The 18537-nt window shown below is 39.7% G+C and overlaps 1 protein-coding gene across 4 annotated transcripts in view; it reads right to left on the bottom strand.

Moving 5' to 3' along the window:
- Nucleotides 1-18537, bottom strand: part of slc25a12 (solute carrier family 25 member 12) — a 131801-nt gene that overhangs the window by 90573 nt on the left and 22691 nt on the right. For all 4 annotated transcript variants that reach the window (XM_072579241.1, XM_072579242.1, XM_072579243.1 and 1 more), the window contains 2 exons: nt 11821-11960; nt 7075-7221 (listed from right to left, as the gene is read on the bottom strand). In XM_072579241.1, the coding sequence (XP_072435342.1) occupies nt 7075-7221; nt 11821-11960 (287 nt within the window). The remainder of the gene's footprint in view (nt 1-7074; nt 7222-11820; nt 11961-18537) is intronic.

Here is an 18537-nt window from a genome sequence, read left to right as displayed (position 1 = left end):
TTTTGGTCAATGGTAACTCTAAGGATGTTATTGTGGGGGATTCAGTGATACTAACACCACTAAGTGTCAAGGGATGGCGACTAGATTGTCTCTTATTGCAGATGGTCATTGCCTGGCATTTGTGTGGTGCAAATGTTACTTGCCCAGGGGAGCAGCAAGTTCGGGAGCACAAGGTTTCAATACTATTGCCAGAATGTTGTCAGGGCCAATAGCCTTGGCACTATCCAGTGCCTCCAACTGTTTCTTGATGTCATGTGGAGTGAATTGAATTGGTTGAAGAGAATGGGGGGTATCTATAATGCTGAGCACAACTGCAGGAGGCAGAGATGGATCATCCAGTTGTCACTTCTGGCTGAAGATGACAGCGAATGCTTCAGCCTGACCTTCTGCCTTATGAGCTGGGCTGTTCCATCCCTGAGGATGGGGATGTGTGTAAACGTCCTCCTCCAGTCTGTTATTTTATTGTTCACCACCATTCACAACGGACTATGGCAGGACTGCAAAGCTTAGATCTGATCCGTGGGTTGTGGGATTGCTCAGCTCTATCCCTTGCTGCTTATGCTGTTTGGTACACAAGTAGTCCTGTTTGGTAGCTTTTAGATTTATCAGTGCTACTCCTGGCATGCCTTCCTGCACTCTCCATCAAACCAGGTTGATCTCCTGGCTTAATGGTAACGATTGAGCGGGGGATATGCTGGACCATGAGGTTGTAGATTGTGCTGGAGGAGAACTCCGTTGCTGCTGATGGCCCACAGCGCTTCATGGATGCTCAGTCTTGAGCTGCTAGCTATGCTTGAGGTCTGTCCAACTTAGCAGAGTGATGGAGCCACAGCGATGGTTGCAGGGTATTCTCACTGTGATGGCAGGACTTTGGTTCTGCAAGGACTATGAGGGTGGTCACACGTTTGGATACTGTGATGGACAAATGCATCTGCAGCCGGCTGAGGTCAAGTACGTTTTTCCCTCTTGTTGATTCCCTCACCATCTGCCATGAGGACCTGACCAGCTCGATCAGCAGGGATGTTGCCAAACCATTCCTGGTGTCAGACATCCCCCACCCAGAGTACATTTTGTGCCTTGGCCACCTCCAGTGTTTCCTCCAAATGTTGTTCAACATGGTGGGAGCACTGACTCATCATCAGAGGGAAGATGATATATGATAATCAGCATGTTTCCTTGCTAATACTTAATCTAAAGCCATGAGACTTCACGAGTCCAAAGTCAACATCGAGAACTCTGAGGCCATCTCTCTTCTGGCTGTATACTATTGCGCTATACTTCTGCTGGATGGGACAAGACGTATCCAGGGATGGCGATGGTGATGGCTGGGACATAGTCATACTCTCAGAATCATACCTGACAGACAATGTCAGGTTGTTATTTGACCAGTTTGTGAGACACCTCTCCCAATTTTGGCACTAGCCCCCAAATGTTAGCAAGGAGGACTTCACAGCATCGACAGAGCCATTTCTTTGAATGTCTTCTCCGATGCTTAAACGGATGCCATGTGGTGGCTCTGGATTCATTATGGTTTGCTGCATAACGACCAATTTGAGATAATCAGTCCAGCCCAGAACGACTCATATACTAACTATTTTGTTAAGTTTTATTGTAAATTTCTTTTGTCTATTTGAACTCCAAAATTCCCATTCATGTCCTTGTTACATTCAATGACTCTTCTGTATGGAGCTCAACAGTAAGGAATACTGATTCACAAGGCAGCCAATGGTGATTAACAGGAGGTTTTCTTGCCCAGGTTTGACCTGAAGTCAATCAAAGCGGAGGGCTCCCAGGACTACTACCTGCCGATCATACATTAGTGTGCTGCCACTTCTGATGGACAAGGCTTAGGATGATGATTCAGCAGCTATGGTCCTTTTGAATGGCAGAACAGCCTCAATAAGCCAAATCATTTACTTCAATTCCTGTTCCCTAGATTATGCTCCATCTAAATCACGTGGAAGAGTCTCCACAAGACCATAAGACATAGAAGCTCAAGTCGACCACTCAGTCCATCATTTCTTCTCCATCATTCCATGAGATTACAGCTTTCTGATAATCCTCAACTCCACTTGGCTGCCTTTTCCCCATAATATTCAAAACCAGCCCTAACCGATTTAAAGTCTGTCTATCTCAGCCTTGAATATATTTAATGAGAGCATTGACAGCCCGCTGCAGTAAAGAATTTCACAGATTCAGTACCCTCAGGATGAAATTCTCCTTCTCTCTATATTAAATGGGTTACACCTTATGTTGAGATTACACCCTCGGATCCTAGTCACTGTCACACTGGGAAACAACTTTTCCACATCTACTGTCAAATCTTTGTATATTTCAATATGGTTGTCTCTCATTCTTCCAAATTTCAATAAGTACAGGACCAATCTACTCAACTCGCCCTCATAGAATAGTCTGTTCACACCCAGGATTACCATAGTGACTGTCTTCAATGCCAGAATATTTTTCTTAGATTAAGGGACCAAAACAGTTCATAGCATTTCAGCTATGGTCTGACTAGTATCTTGTATATTTTTAGCAAGGCCCCTCTATTTTTATACTCCATTCTCTTTATTTCAAAGACCAACTGGCATGATATGCAAAAGGCAAAATTCAATTTGTCTTCCCTATTTTCTACTGAACTTGGATGCTGGCTTTGTGTGATTTATGCAACAGGATTCCTTGCTCTGCGCACTTTCTCTATTTAAATAATATTTAGCTCCTTATTCTTCCTATCAAAATGCATGACGTCTAATTTATTGCACATTACATTCCATCTGTGAAGTAGGTTTCCATTCACTTAACATGCATATCACCTGCGTCATCCAGAGTTCTCATCACTTGCATTCCCACCTATTTTTGTGTCATCCACAAATTTAGTGACAGTATTCACTTTACTCAGCCAAGTCATTAGTATATATTGTAAATAACAGTGGCCCCAGCACTGATCCCTGTGGCACTTCACTAGCTGCAGGTTGACATCCTATAAACCCACATCTTATCCCAACTTTTGGTCTTCTATTACTTAGAATATTAGCAAGGATGAAGGATTGGCTATCTCCAACTCATGGGTTTTGTCTTACTACGAAGGCTACCATTTGCTACCTTACCAAGCACTACCTGAAAATCCAGACATGTTAGATCCACTGCTTCCCCTTTATGTATCCCATTTGTTACATCCTCAAAGAATTCTAATAAATTTGTCAGGCATGATTCCCCTTTTCTGAAGCCATGCTGACTCTGCTTGATCATATTATATATTTCTAAATGCACTTCTATTACGCCCTTTATTAAGGACATTTTCCAATCACACATTTTCAGCTCAATAATTTATAGTTCTGTTTTTGTCTTGCTCCCTTTTTAAATTGGCAGTTTTACAATTCTCTGGGATGTTTCCAGCAAAGATTTCCTGGAATTTTCCTACCAGCACATCCACTATCTCTGTGGTTACTTTTTTAAAAATAATCTAGGATGCATCCCATCAGGTCTAAGAGACCTATCAGTCTTGAGCACCTATTGGTTTCCTCAGCACTTTTTCCACTAATTATATATTTGCTCTTCTCCTTTCTCCCTTTGATTATTTAGTTATTTTGGAATGCTATATAATTTCTACTGTGAAGACTAATTTTAAAAAAATTCAATTCCTCTGCCGATTCCCGATTCCTCATTTTTTTTTCCAGCCTCATTCTCTATGGGGTCAATGTTAACTTTGGCCCCTCTCTTCCCTTTTATAAAAACAAAGAAACTTTTGACATCTGTCTTACTGTTTATAAACTTGCATGTTTATCCTCATGTTCCCACTCTAGATGGTGTGGGGGAGCTGTTAGGAGTACGAAGACGAAATCGTAGGTTTTGCAACTACTTTGAATTAGAACCAGAAAGCAGACAGCCATTGCGGCCTCTTCCTAATGTCTCCTCCGATCATCACAAATGCCAGATTTTAAGTAGGTTCATTCAATGTTACACCAAGAAACAGATGAACATATCCAATACAGTAAAAGCCTCTGGCCTAACAACAGCCCAGCTTTACTGCTGATGACGTGCACTCCAGACTTAGGTGGACCTCTGGCAAAGTGGCTCCAAAACTCTTGCACTGGCAACACCTGAGTGAAAATTATTCAGGTATGTAATGTCCTCAAAAAACAGCAAAATTCCAGTCTGACCAATTAACAAACCAATCTATTCTCAATCAGCAACATGAAGGAAGAGGTCACATGCAGAGCTATCAAGCAGCACTCACTCAGCAATAGTTAGCTTGGGTTCTCCCAGGACCACATAACTCCTGATCTCATTACATCCCAAACATGGGCAAGAGAGATGAATTCAAGAGGTGAGGCATCAGGTATCATTTCAGTGTATGTGGCAAGAAGTAGTCCTAGTAAACTTGAAATCAATGGGAATCAGGGGAAATCTCTTCAATGACAAGCCAAGGGAGTTATGCCAAGCCATGGGAAGGAACGTTGTCGTTGTTGGAGATCTATCATCTCAGCCCAAGGCAACATTGCAGGAGTTTCTCAGGATGGTGTCCTGGACCCAACCATCTAGAGTTCCTGCATCAATGACCTTCCTGCCACTGGAAGACCAGAATGGAAATGCACACTGATGTTTGCACTGTGTTCGGTTTCATTTATAACTCTTCACATGATGAAGTAAACCAAGTCTGCAAGCAGTAAACATGGACTGCATTCAGATTTCGAATGATAAGTGGCAAGTAACATTTTCACCACACAAGTATTAGGTAATGACAAATTAAACAAGAATGAATCTAAAGAGCTTTCCAAGATATTCAATGGTATTACCAGCACCCAACTATCGACCAAGAACCTGAGGGTCAGCCATACTTAACTGGGTTGTAACCTAGGTCATGAATTGAGACTTTTACTATCAAAAATCCAAGACTGATCCTCTTAACACCCTACTAGGTTCAGCCTGCCAACTTGCAAATGTCACATTTATACCAATTTTCTGTTTTCTGTCCATTAACCAATCTATTAATTCTAATCAATTACTCCAAAAACCATAATCCCTTGTTTTGTACAACAACATTTTATGTGGCATCTGTTCAATACCAACAGAGATCACATCCACTATGTTCACCATTAGCTTCCCCTTTCATATGATAATGGAGACTACATAGTGAAGTCTTAGTAACACCTCATTCGTAGATTTCAGCATTGTTTCACATGTGTCATCCTTAACTGGCCTGAAGTTCCATTTCCTGCTCCGTTTTTCTTAGTCAACAATAGAATCATAGAATCCCTACAGTGTGGAAACAGGCCCTTCGGCCCAACAAGTTCACACCAACCCTCGGAAGAGTAACCCACCCAGACCCATTCCCCTACCCTATATTTACCCCAGACTAATGCATCTCACTTACACATCCCTGAAAACAATGGGCAATTTAGCACAGCCAATTCACCTAACCTGTACATCTTTGGACTGTGGGAGGTGAAAGGAGCACCTGGAGGAAACCCACGCAGACACGGGGAGAATGTGCAAACTCCACACAGTCACCTGAGGCTGGAATCAAACCTGGGTCCTTGGCATTGTTAGCCAGCAGTGCTAACCACTGAGCCACCACACAGCATTACATTTACTGTCTTCAAATCCAGTCAAGATTGTTTAAGAAAACTTTGCAATTCCACAATCGATATGTTCACCATCTCTGTGGTCACCCTTTTTGAACGCTAGGCCATTCAGTCTAGGGAAGTGGAGGCTTTTAGTTCCATTAGGATGTCCAGTTAATTTCCTCTATGAATATTAATTATTCTTTGTTCTTCAGTCTAACGAGTCATTTAATATCCAACTATTTTTGGTGCGTTTTTTATGTCTTTGCCACGAAGGTATATATAAATTTAAGTAATATTCCCATTATAATTTCTCCCGTCTCCGTCTCAAAAGAGCTTTACTTTTATTACTCTCTTCCTTTTTATATACTTGTAAAGCATAGAGTTTTTTTTTAAAAATTGTTTAGTTTATATTTTATTTGCTCATCAATTTTTTGGTTGCTCTTTGCTGTTTCTTATCACAGCTGAATCTTCAACTTTATTCATTTTTGCAGTATTATAAGTATCTTCTTTTAGTCTAATACAATACTTAATTCTAGTCAACCACTGACTGTTTAGGATGGATATCTTGAAGATTTTTCTTTTTTCAGGGACACTAAATCTGGAGGATTAAGAATCAGCAGTCTCTCTTTTAAGGCAGACTCTAGGAAAATAGTTTCTCACATGAGAGTTATTCACGTGGGGAATTCTTTTCCCCAGAAAGTAATGGAACTTGGGTCTTCACAACTTAAAAAAGTACAGCTGTTCACAATTAAAACAATGACTTGCATATTAAGTTGCCGTTGTAACAAATTTGTGCATCATGCACAGGAATAGATACACTGTTTACAAACATGCTCCACATGAAACCAACTCAAATTCAACATTTTAATGTCTCATATTGGTGGGAAGGAGGAGAGATCTACTGAGAGGTAAAGGCAGAAAGACCAAAAATTTCCAATAGGCTTTTAGGCTCAACAGTGAGCCTGCTGTGTGCATTGACACATCGTAACAAGCCTGATGGCAGAAACTGAACATCCATAGTCCTCAGTTATAAAAATGAGTTATCTTCTTGTCAGTAGTATGGTTTCCAACTAAGTCCTGTTCAGTTAAAAAACATCCATTGACACTTGTCATTTGCTTTCATCTACTTGTTTTTAAAAACATTGAGTGTCTCTCAGCTGTAGTTAATTCTCAGTGTTACGTTAGATACTGTAAATGTTGATTTGATCTGCACTAAGACAGAAGTATTTCAGGAAATTGATTCCAGTGAAAACTCAAAATACAAACTAAATTTTTAATAGGTGTATTTCTGATACACACATGATGGCAACTCAACAAGTGTGCAAGCCTTCATTGGACAAAACTGATCTAAAGCAACAGAGAACTGATTTTGTAAATGTGATGAATTTTAAAATTATTAAGATTGATAGTATTCAATATAGAAGCTAATTATTTGAACAAGCTTTCCATTATAAAAACAACATCAAGCTCTACTTTTGGGGGAAAAAAGTCTGCTAATTTCACTTACTGAGACAAGGTTCTCTTCAACAAAAGGAGTTAGCATGTGTGAACGAATGGTAACCATAATATCACTGAAGTCTAATGCCACAATTGTGCCACTTTTGTTTTTGTCCTTTTGTACAAAGGCTTGTCTTGCATGTTCTAGCTGTAGCTCCTGCAAAAAGAGAATCAAAAATACATGCATTTAAGAAAAAACATTATTTCCCTCTTGGATTAGAGCCATCACCACCTTTAGGAATCAGAACAACTTCCGAAAAGGACAATATCAGTAATAATAAACTGAGAACAATTAAATCAGAAGATTCACTCCAACATCTGTACCCATCATATAAACTGTAAATTAGCGATCACTAAATCAAACACTGTGAAAAGTTCACCAGAAATTCTACTATCCTTTTGACACTACCATTGTTTTACAAATTAAAAGAAACAACATTTATGGCCATTTCTCAGGATAAGGACAGTTGCCTTTCACAAGTCCAAAGATGGGGCATTTCTCATGTTATGTCCCACTGTGCATTATTTGTTATGAGTCAGGACTTATTCTTTTTGTTTTCACTTTCCTTCCTTTTTTTGTCATAGCTGGGTCTCAAAAATTTGGAACTCTTGTCATAGATTGCCTCCATCTGTTTTGGTCAAGGGTAAGCATCTCCCAGGAGTAGTTGTTAAGATTGCATTTCCTCATATAAAAGCAAAGTAGCGTAGATACTGGAAATCTGAAGTAAACACATCAAATGCAAAGAAAAACTCAGGGCTGGATGCAACGGTGAAGAGGGAAACAGGTTTAATGTTTCAAGTCCGTTATGACCTGAACTTAAAACGTTAACGCTATTCCTCTCTCCACAGATGCTGCCAAACCTGCTGAGTTTGTTTAGCATTTTCTGCATTTCTTCGTGTTGACTTTCGTAATATCCTTGAAGTACTTTGTCTGTCCTTCTCTGGTGTGCCTCTCCCAACTTAGCTGGGAGAAAACAACCTACTTTGAGTCTGGTATCTGACATCCAAACTATATGATCAACACAATGAAACTGATGGCAGATGGCAATATGCTCATGAGACAGCAATGATGCTGGTGCATCATTTTGCACTTTATATGCAAGATCTTCTGCAGGTAGTGTGGATGGTATGACTCCTGTTTTTGAAGTGCCTCCTATGTATTGCTCATATTTCAACACCAAACTGTAAGGTAGGGATTATGGCTCTATGGTAGATTATGGGCTTATTTTCAGATTTGATGTTTAAATCTTCAAACGCCTGCTTCCATAGATGGCCAAAGGATGCACCAACAGATTTCAGGCAATTCTGGATTGCTTTGTCAAATGCCAGTTATCTGTTAAAGATAGTTTCCAGGCACTCATCAGGAATACTGATCAGTGGGGCTCAGCTTTGCACACTGGGAACTTGCTAAATGCAGGACTTTGCTTTTCTGAATACTGAGCCCAAGTCCCAGGTTTGCAATGGCTTTGGTAATTAAGTTGTTAAGTCTCTGAATGTCTGTTCCCAAAACAGCAGTTGCTCACTATCATTAACATAATGGAGCATAATACCAGAAGTCAGGCTGGTCTCAGTTTGATTGTAGTCAGCAATTAAATGTTTACAGGTCATTCAATAAACAAACTGCACTCTGGCAGGAAACTTGTCTCTAATCAATGGACCATTGCAGCTCAGAAGATAAAAGAACAGAGACAGTCTCACAATCATGTTCAACACCTTTGCAAACCTCAAATGGTTAAAGGATTAGTTGCAAAGGGTCACTTGCTCATGCACCATGAAGCAGGTGAAGGATGACAAATTTTGAAGGACGACAAATTTTGAAGGACATCCACACTTGAGCAGAATCCTACAGATTGGCACACAATTTACTGAATAGGAAGAGCTTTGGCACATCAAAAAAACGCAATAAAGAGGATTATGTTGCTTGTGACTTTTTTTTAAATTGAAAAGCTGCAAAAGTAATATCCACCATGTCATTTAGTGCTGATTTCAGGAGTATTCTCTCTGCAAATAATGAGCCAGTTCAAAAAAAAAGTTTTGTAATGATCTTTTCCTGCACTGGACATCATGGTAACGCCTTTGCACTTTATACTTTGATTTTCCCCTCCTTTTTGAAAATTGTCACAATAATGTCATCTCCATCATTCAGGAGCTCCTCTTCATTCATGACTTGTAGAACATAAAGCAAAGATGTTCATTCCTCAGTCATGTACCTAAAGATTTGAGCGGGAATTCCATCGCTCCCTGATGCAATGCTGTTCTTTATTTGTGCCATCACTTTCATTACTCCATAGGCATTGGCAAATTTCAGAGCTTGTCCCCACCTGGGTGTTGTGGTTGGAATTGAAAATACTTGTCAACAGTGAATCCTTTGCATCTTCAAAATGCTCCCTCTAACAGGTGACGTTTCACTTTTCTTGATCAGACCTCCCAAACCTCTAGGCTGCAGAGGATATTGTCCTTCTGTACTGAGAACACAAATAGTCTTTGTGGCGGTGAAGAAGCCACAGTTTCCATTCATGTCAGCATGTTAATTGCTTTTGCCTTGTGTACCCACTGCCTGTTCTTCATGTTGTTATGCTGTTTTCTGCCTCTGTCGGCAAATCCTTTACTTTGAGTTTTGGACATTCTGCCAGCACAGAAACATTAAAGCTTACAATCAGTTTGCTTTACAAGACCATAACATACAGGACGTGAGGTGCCGGTGTTTGATTGGGATGTACAAAGTTAAAAATCACAACACCAGGTTATAGTCCAACAGGTTTATTTGGAAACACAAGCTTTCAGAGCGCTACTCCTTCATCAAGTGGCTGTGGAACAGGATCATTTGCGATAATTTATGTGTCTTATGATCCTGTGGGACCTTCCCTCTAGCGATTCCTGAAAGATCACCAACAACTCTACAATCTTCCTCAGTTATTCCCTTCAAAACTCTGGGATGTAGTCTATCGGGTCCAGGTGATTTATCAACCTTCAGATCTCATTAAGATCCTGATCATCCTCATTAAATCAATCTGGATTTTGTGTCAGAAAAAAATCAAGTACATCTTTGCAGGCACTAATGATACTGAGTTCAAGGATAGTTAAGCAACCAGGGACATTCATTTTCTGGAGTTAGAAAGCTTTTCCCTCCCAGCTATCCTTGGATTTGGTCTCTTTTGAGTGGGTCTTTCAGAGTTTCAACATCAATCTGATGTGGACATGTTTTCAGTTGCATTCATCTTTTGGGAGCCAATTTAATGGATATGATTGAATGAAGTCAGTGATCATTCCAGTCGTCAGCAGCTTCTATCAATGCTGTGGCAATATGAATATCTTTGCAATTGCGAGCACAGAAAGCAACATCAGGTACTCATATGTATTGCCATATTTTGCACCTGTTCATCTCCTGCAAAAGGATAATGATGCTGAGCTTGCATTCTGCACAGTTGATGAGAAGAATGCCATTCGTGTCGGCATGCCTTTCTATGTCAATAATTTCATTCCAGATTATAATCAGGTCAGGTTAGGTACAGAAATCTTTCCTGGGTTTGTTGCCAGTATCTAGAACTGAGACATATATATTTGAGACAAAGTCATGAGGCAATCTTTGCTTTGTAGTGGGAATTCTTGGAGCTCATTGAACATTTTGTTCTTGGTCATAAAATCAACTGTGAACTCAAAAGATTTGCTTCTTATTTTCCCTTCCTGAAGAAAACAAATCTGGTTCAATGTTCCTTGAACTATCCATCTCTTTGCTACAGAACCCGAGTAAGAAACGGTTTCCTAAAATGAAAGCATGACTCCTTGGGTCCTGTACCATTTCAGTTACCATGAAAACTTGTTGAGAATCCCAGAAATGACCAGCAGGGAGTACTCTCACAAATAAGCCCTCAACTGCAGAACATGTGGAGAAAGATGTGCACTTCAGAATATCTCAATGGCTGTTGCAGAAGGAAAAACCTCCCAATACGAACAGGTAGCCAAGATAAGACCATATTTTCAGAAAAAACAAGAGTCAAGTAGACTAACAAGTCCATTGCCTGTTAACAAACATGAGCCTGACATAATTGGATTTTAATGTAAATAACGTTTAAATGCAACATATTTTTAAATAACAAGGATTAATTTCAAGTTAAGGCTGATTGTTTCAGACTATGCAATTTGTTCAAGTTATATATACACAGGTTTAATCATTTTCATAATCAAGTGACTTTGTACAAGACTTCTTGAAACAAGAATTGTTTCACTTTAATTAGGAGTTAGAAATATAATCACTATTTGTTCAGTGCTGCTTAAGTCAGAATCCTGGAGCTTCCTATCTCGTAGCATGCGAGGGTACCATAACAAACGATCCAAAGCAGTTCAAGGTGGCAGCTCAACACCATTTTCTCAGGGGCAACAAATATTGATCCAGCCTGTGATATCTATGTCCCATGCAAGTTTTATATAAATCTACTCAAAGATAGATTTTATATTTTTCTCTTTATATTAAAGGAATATATATAATTTTAAATTATCCTGTTTAAGGTAGAATTCAATAATGATAAAAATTACAAGAAAACCATGTATTATAGAAAACATACAACATATTAGGAGCTTACTTTGTATGATTAAAAAAGCAGAATATTTATAAAATGCAATTAAGACAAGGAGGCAAAGACAAGATTACTTGGCGAAGGTCAGTGGGAAGACTAAACACAGACATACATCTAATACGCGGATCAGATCAAATGATGGTTCCCCTTAGGTGTAATAATTGGTCGAGATTATTACTTGCCTGCAAAAACTGTGTAAATTCAGAGTATGAAAGATTCTTTTTCCTGTCAAAGCCAAAGTGCAGCCGAATAAACTCACAATCCCAGTTGAAAGGAATGTGATGATGCATAATTGTCTGGCTGAAGATCTCTTTGATGTTTTCTAAGAATAATTTTGAGAAGGTCGTTAGGACTTAAAGAAATTACAGAATAAAAATTACATGCATTAGCTTCTTAAAAAGTTACAATAAGTTTAGGCAATAGTTAATGATACAGGCAAATCTATCAAGGACATTTGTACATCAGTGATTGAGTTCGTAGAAATAAAAGAGGAGCACTAAAAAAAATTAGATGGTTAAAATTCCAAATTAGCAAAGCATTTGTCACATTATTTATTATCACTAGATCAGAAAATTACCCAAATACTTCTGCTGACAGTGCCCAATCAAATCACTATCAGTCAAGAACGATCACATTCTTTATAATATATTCTAGCATTCGGCACAGTGGGCTCTTCCTCACCTCCAAGCTAGAAGGCCTGGGTTCAAGTCTAATCTGCTCTATAAGTGTGATAACATCTCCAAACAGGTTAGTTAGAGAATATCTTGACTATATCATTTCTCTCCACTACTGATTTACGGCAAATAGGACTGTAGCTCTCAGTTTTCTCTCTCTCTTCTTAAATAGTGGGGTGACATGTGCTACTTATTCAATCTGCAGGAACTAATGGAAGATGATCACCAATGTATCCATTATCACTATAGGTATCTCATTCAACACACTGGGGTGTGGAATATCATGTCCTGGGGAACTCATCAACCTTCAGACCCATTAATTTCTTCTAATCCTCATTTTACTTAGTACCTTGGATATCTAAGTTTCGAAGATTTCTTGTTTCTTTTTCAAAGACAACAAATATAAATAACCATTTAGCTTCTCTGACTTTTCCTCCATTAATCATTTTTAATTCTTCTCACTGCTTGTAATGGAGCCACATCTGCCTTAAACAAACATTTTCGTTCTGGATGTAGGTTTGCTTAGTGAGCTGGAAGGTTCATTTTCAGATGTTTCATCATCATACTAGGTAACATCCTTAGTGAGCCTCCGGATGAAGCACTGATGGTGTGGCCTGCTTTCTATTTATATGTTTGGATTTCCTAGGGTTGGTGATGTCATTTCCTGTGGTGATATCATTTCCTATGCTGATGTCATTTCCTGCCACCCCCCCCGTGGTAAATGGGATCCAAGTCAATGTGTTTGTTGGTAGAGTTCCTGTTGGAATGCCATGCTTCTAGGAATTCTCATGCATGTTCTCTGTTTGGCTTGCCCTAGGATAGATGTGTTGTCCCAGTCGAAGTGCTATCCTTCCTCATCAGTATGTAAGGATACCAGAGAGAGGGGATCATGTCTTTTTGTGGATAGCTGATGTTCATGTATCCTGGTGACTAGTTTTCTGCCAGCTTGTCCAATGTAGTGTTTGTTACAGTTCTTGCACGGTATTTTGTAAATGACATTAGTTTGGCTTGTTATCTGAATATGGTCTTTCAAGTTCATTAGTTGCTGTTTTAGTGTATTGGTGGGTTTGTAGGCTACCACGGTGCCAAGGGGTCTGAGTAGCTTGGCAGTCATTTCAAAGATGACTTTGATGTAGGGGATAGTGGCTAGGGTTTCTGGATGTGTTTTGTCTGCTTATTTGGGTTTGTTGCTGAGAAATCGGTGGACTGTGTTTGTTGGGCCCAGTTCTTTTTGAATACATTAAATTATAAATTCCAGGATGCGGACAAGCAAGATTTCTTAGCAGTATTAGAAACAACACTGAAAAGACATCCAACTTCATCCAGAAGCTCACTGAAGACGTTACCTAGTATGGTGACGAAATATCCGAAAATGAACCTTCCAGCTCAGCGAGCAAACCTACATCCAGAACCTGAGTTACAAATCCTCTCAAATATTTAAATACCTATGGAAACGTCTTTTTTTTTCGGTAATTGCATTTGCTCCTTTTTTAAAAATCAATTTCTTGGTCCTCAGCTCAGATGAACAGCTGGTTTACAATGCAGAGTGACGTCAATAGCATAGGTTCAATTGCTGTACATGCTCAAGCTACCATGATGGAATCTCCTCCTCAATCTCTCCCCTTACCTGAGGTTTGGTGACCTGACAAATTAAACCACTACCAATCATCTTGCTCCAAATGAGACAGCAGCCCTCAGGGACTATGGCGACTTTACTCTTTACCCGCCCATTAATCCCATCCTTTATCAACAACACAACACCACACCTCTTTTTCACCTTTCCTAAAATTACAAATATGGGTCATCCGCGATTAACAAACATTCTAATTACAAACGCTCATACATGAAAATGAATTGCCATACAAGGCTGTATTAATTTTAAAGATTAACATGCAAATGTTTCCTTGTACTTCTGAATGCCTATTTTATATTATCCTACATTGTGTTCTAACTTGAATATAAATCAGCTTGCCAATGTACTCAAGAAGAGAACACATTTGCAAGCCTGTACCCTTGAATCCCAAGTTCGCAGTCCTGGTTGCTCTACAATCATGTTTCTGCAACAGCTATTAGATTATACCCGTCTTTGTGCCTTTAAATCACTGACCATGCTGTGAATGCTGCGTGCTTTCAGGTTGGAGTGCCTTTAACATTACTTTATATTCTAACCTTAGCGGATGCTTGGTTTTATTTTGCATACCTTTAATTTCATTCATCACTTCTCCAGTTCCTGTTACCAACTTTAATTCCTTCCAATTTAGCTGTCTCATAGGATTCTACCCCCATAACAAGCTACTTTAAGTGATCATCAACAGCACTTATCAAATCCCCATGAGAAGAGATTTAACCAATAGATCCTCTTACTTGAAGAGACTAGGGGCATTCTGGTGAGGTTTGCCGATGATACGAAGTTAGGTGAACAGGCAGGTAGTTCTGAGGAGGTGGGGAGGCTACAGAAAGATTGACAGTTTAGGAGAATGGTCCAAGAAATGGCTGATGAAATTCAGTGTGAGCAAATGCAAGGTATTGCATTTTGGAAAAAAGAATACAGGCATGAACTACTTTATAAACGGTGAGAAAGTTCATAAAGCCAAAGTACAAAGGGATCTGAGAGTGTTAGTCCAAGATTCTCTAGGCATTGACTTGCAGGTTGAGTCCGTGATTAAGAAAGCAAATATAATGTTGTCAATTATCTCAAGACGGTTGGATGTAAAAGCAGTGATGTGCTACTGAGACTTTATAAAGATTTGGTTAGGCCTCATTTGGGCTCCAAACCTCAGACAGGACATACTGGCACTGGAGCATGTCCAGCTGAGATTCACACACATGATCCCTGGAATGGGATCCTGGGATTGTATTCATTAGAGTTTAGAAGGTTGAGAGGAGATCTAATAGAAACTTAACAAGATAATGCATGGCTTAGAAAGGGTGGACGCTGGGAAATTGTTTCCATCAGGCGGGGATGCTAGGACTCGTGGGAACAGTCTTAGAATTAGATGGAGTAAAACTTAGAACGGAAATGAGGAGACATTTCTTCAGCCAGAGAGTGGTGGACCTGTGGAATTCATTGCTGCGGAGTGCAGTGGAGGCCGGGGCGTTAAATGTCTTCAAGGCAGAGATTGATAAATTCTTAATCTCTCAAGGATTTAAGGGATACAGGGAAAGTGCAGGTAAGAGGCTTTGAAAAGCCCATCAGCCACGATTGTATGGCGGAGTGGACTCAATGGGCCAAATGGCCTTACTTCCACTCCTATTTCTGATGGCCTTATTTCTATGCTCGCTGGTAAATAACATTGGGAGTAATCCTGAAATTGTAGCACGAGGTCTTGCTATTTAAATTCTTTTACTGCTCCCTAAAATCAAGACCAACCTGATCCCTCTTCTACCCATTTTTTTAAAAATTCATTTATGGGACGGGCATCACTGGCTAGGCCAGCATTTATTACCCATTCCTAATTGCCCTGAGGGCAGATAAGATTCAACCAAAAGAAAAATGCTGGAAAATCTCAGCAGGTCTGGCAGCATCTGTAAGGAGAGAAAAGAGCTGACGTTTCAAGTCTATCTGACCCTTTGTCAAAGCTTTGACAAATGGTCAGTTAGACTCGAAACGTCAGCTCTTTTCTCTCCTTACAGATGCTGCCAGACCTGCTGAGATTTTCCAGCATTTCTCTTTTGGTTTCAGATTCCAGCATCCGCAGTAATTTGCTTTGATTTTTTTAAGATTCAACCATATTGCCATGGTTCTGGAATCACATGTTGCCAGACCAGATAAGGATGGCAGTTTTCTTCCATAAAGGACATTAGATGGGTTTGTCCAACAATCAACAACAGATTCATGGCATCATTTGATTCTTAATTCCAGGTTTTAATATTAAGCTTAAAATTCCACCACCTGCGATGGCAGGATTCAAGACTGGATCCCCAGAATATTATCTGGGTCTATGGATTGACAATCCCGCGATAATATCACCAGACCATCACGTCCCTCATGATTTCTGACTGATCACCTCTCCCTGAAGGATATCCTGTGCTACTGCGTGACATCCTGGAGCTATCCTCAAACAAAACTGATACTTTTCAGGCATCATTTCCTTTTCAGGTAATCATATGGCTTAGTCTGTTCATATTATGATTTGCTAAATTCATTGTTAAAAACTTCCTTCATAATTGATTCCCACACTGTACAATCTGGTATAACACAACAGATGTGTTCCTCTACAACTTCATGCTACAGAAAATCACGCTGTAAAAGATAGTTATATCCATTCAATAGAAAGTTCGCATTATCTGAACAGTATCGATAATTCATCAACTGTGTTATAGCCAATTTGCATTGACAAAATGTGTGTTATACCAGAATGACCTGTAACTGGATGGTTTTATTCAGCCTTCTTTCCTGAACAGCAGCTGTTTCATTGTAAATTTTCTGTGAGCAAATAGAAATAATTTTAATGCTCTAAAATCTTGGCAAGTTTAGAAAACCATAACGTGCACTTCGACCATCTTGCAGCTACCTCTTCTCGAATGCTATGATGTAAGGATTTAGTCAGTCTTCATTGTTTCAGCTCATACTAAATACATTAGGTTCCAATTTTTTTTGTTAGCTCCTCAGCTGCCCTATATTTTTGGCATGTAACTTAAGAGTTCTAATGTGAAGATAGGCACAAAATATGTATACAATATCCCTGTAATTTCCTTACTTCTTGTAATAATTTCTCCTGTCTCTGCCTTTAAAAGGACTAATATTTCCCTCAGCTACTCTCATTTTACCAATTTCTTATAGCTCTTGTTTTTATATTAAGGGATATTAATTCCAGTTTTTCCCCTTTCATCATTTTTGGAGGCCTTCCAGTTTCTGAAACATTTCCAATCCTCAGGCTTGCTATTATTCCTAATAATACTCTTTACTGCCTTAGTATACGCCAGATAGATTTTTCTCGCAGTGCTTTTTTGCTTTTTTTAAAATGATTTTTAATGCATTTTTGTTGAACATTTTTAATTGATTCTTTAAATGCATAGAGTCATAGAGATGTACAGCATGGAAACAGACCCTTAGGTCCAACCCATCCATGCCGACCAGATATCCCAACCCAATCTAGTCCCACCTGCCAGCACCCAGCCCATATCCCTCCAAACCTTTCCTATTCATATACCCATCCAAATGCCTCTTAAAGGTTGCAATTGTACCAGCCTTCACCACTTCCTCCGGCAGCTCATTCCATACACATACCACCCTCTGCGTGAAAAAGTTGCCCCTTAGGTCTCTTTTATATCTTTTCCCTCTCACCCTAAACCTATGCCCTCTCGTTCTGGTCTCCCCGACACCAGGGAAGAAAACTTTGCCTATTTATCCTATCCATGCCCCTCATAATTTTGTAAACCTCTATAAGGTCACCCCTCAGCCTCCGGCGCTCCAGGGATAACAGCCCCAGCCTGTTCAGCCACTCCCTGTAGGTCAGATCCTCCAACTCTGGCAACGTCCTTGTAAATCTTTTCTGAACCCTTTCAAGTTTCACAACATCTTTCCGATAGGAAGGAGACCAGAATTGCATGCAATATTCCAACAGTGGCCTAACCAATGTCCTGTACAGCTGCAACATGACCTCCCAACTCCTGTACTCAATACTCTGACCAATAAAGGAAAGCATACCAAATGCCTTCTTCACTATCCTATCTACCTGCGACTCCACTTTCAAGGAGCTATGAACCTGCACTCCAAGGTCTCTTTGTTCAGCAACACTCCCAAGGACCTTACCATTAAGTGTATAAGTCCTGCTAAGATTTGCTTTCCCAAAATGCATTTACCACTGTTTATTTACCACCATCCCTTTTAGGAGAAAGTGAGGACTGCAGATGCTGGAGATCAGAGCTGAAAATGTGTTGCTGGAAAAGCGCAGCAGGTCAGGCAGCATCCAAGGAACAGGAGGATCGACGTTTCGGGCATAAGAAGGGCTGAAGAAGGGCTTATGCCCAAAACGTCGATTCTCCTGTTCCTTGGATGCTACCTGACCTGCTGCGCTTTTCCAGCAACACATTTTCAGCACCATCCCTTTTAGTCTAATTACCCAAACAACTTAAGATTATTGTTTGGGATTGAATAAATGGCTCTCAAACTTAACATGGTATCGAACTGTATTATGTTCACATCTTCCAAAAAAACCTTCATTATGAAATAACATATTTCTGGACTATGAAAGACTGAAACATAGAACTGTTTTGATATTT

Source organism: Chiloscyllium punctatum, chromosome 10, assembly GCF_047496795.1.
Source record: "Chiloscyllium punctatum isolate Juve2018m chromosome 10, sChiPun1.3, whole genome shotgun sequence".
NCBI lineage: Eukaryota > Metazoa > Chordata > Chondrichthyes > Orectolobiformes > Hemiscylliidae > Chiloscyllium > Chiloscyllium punctatum.
Note: the sequence above shows the minus strand (reverse complement) of the source record. Positions and strands in the feature narration are given on the sequence as shown.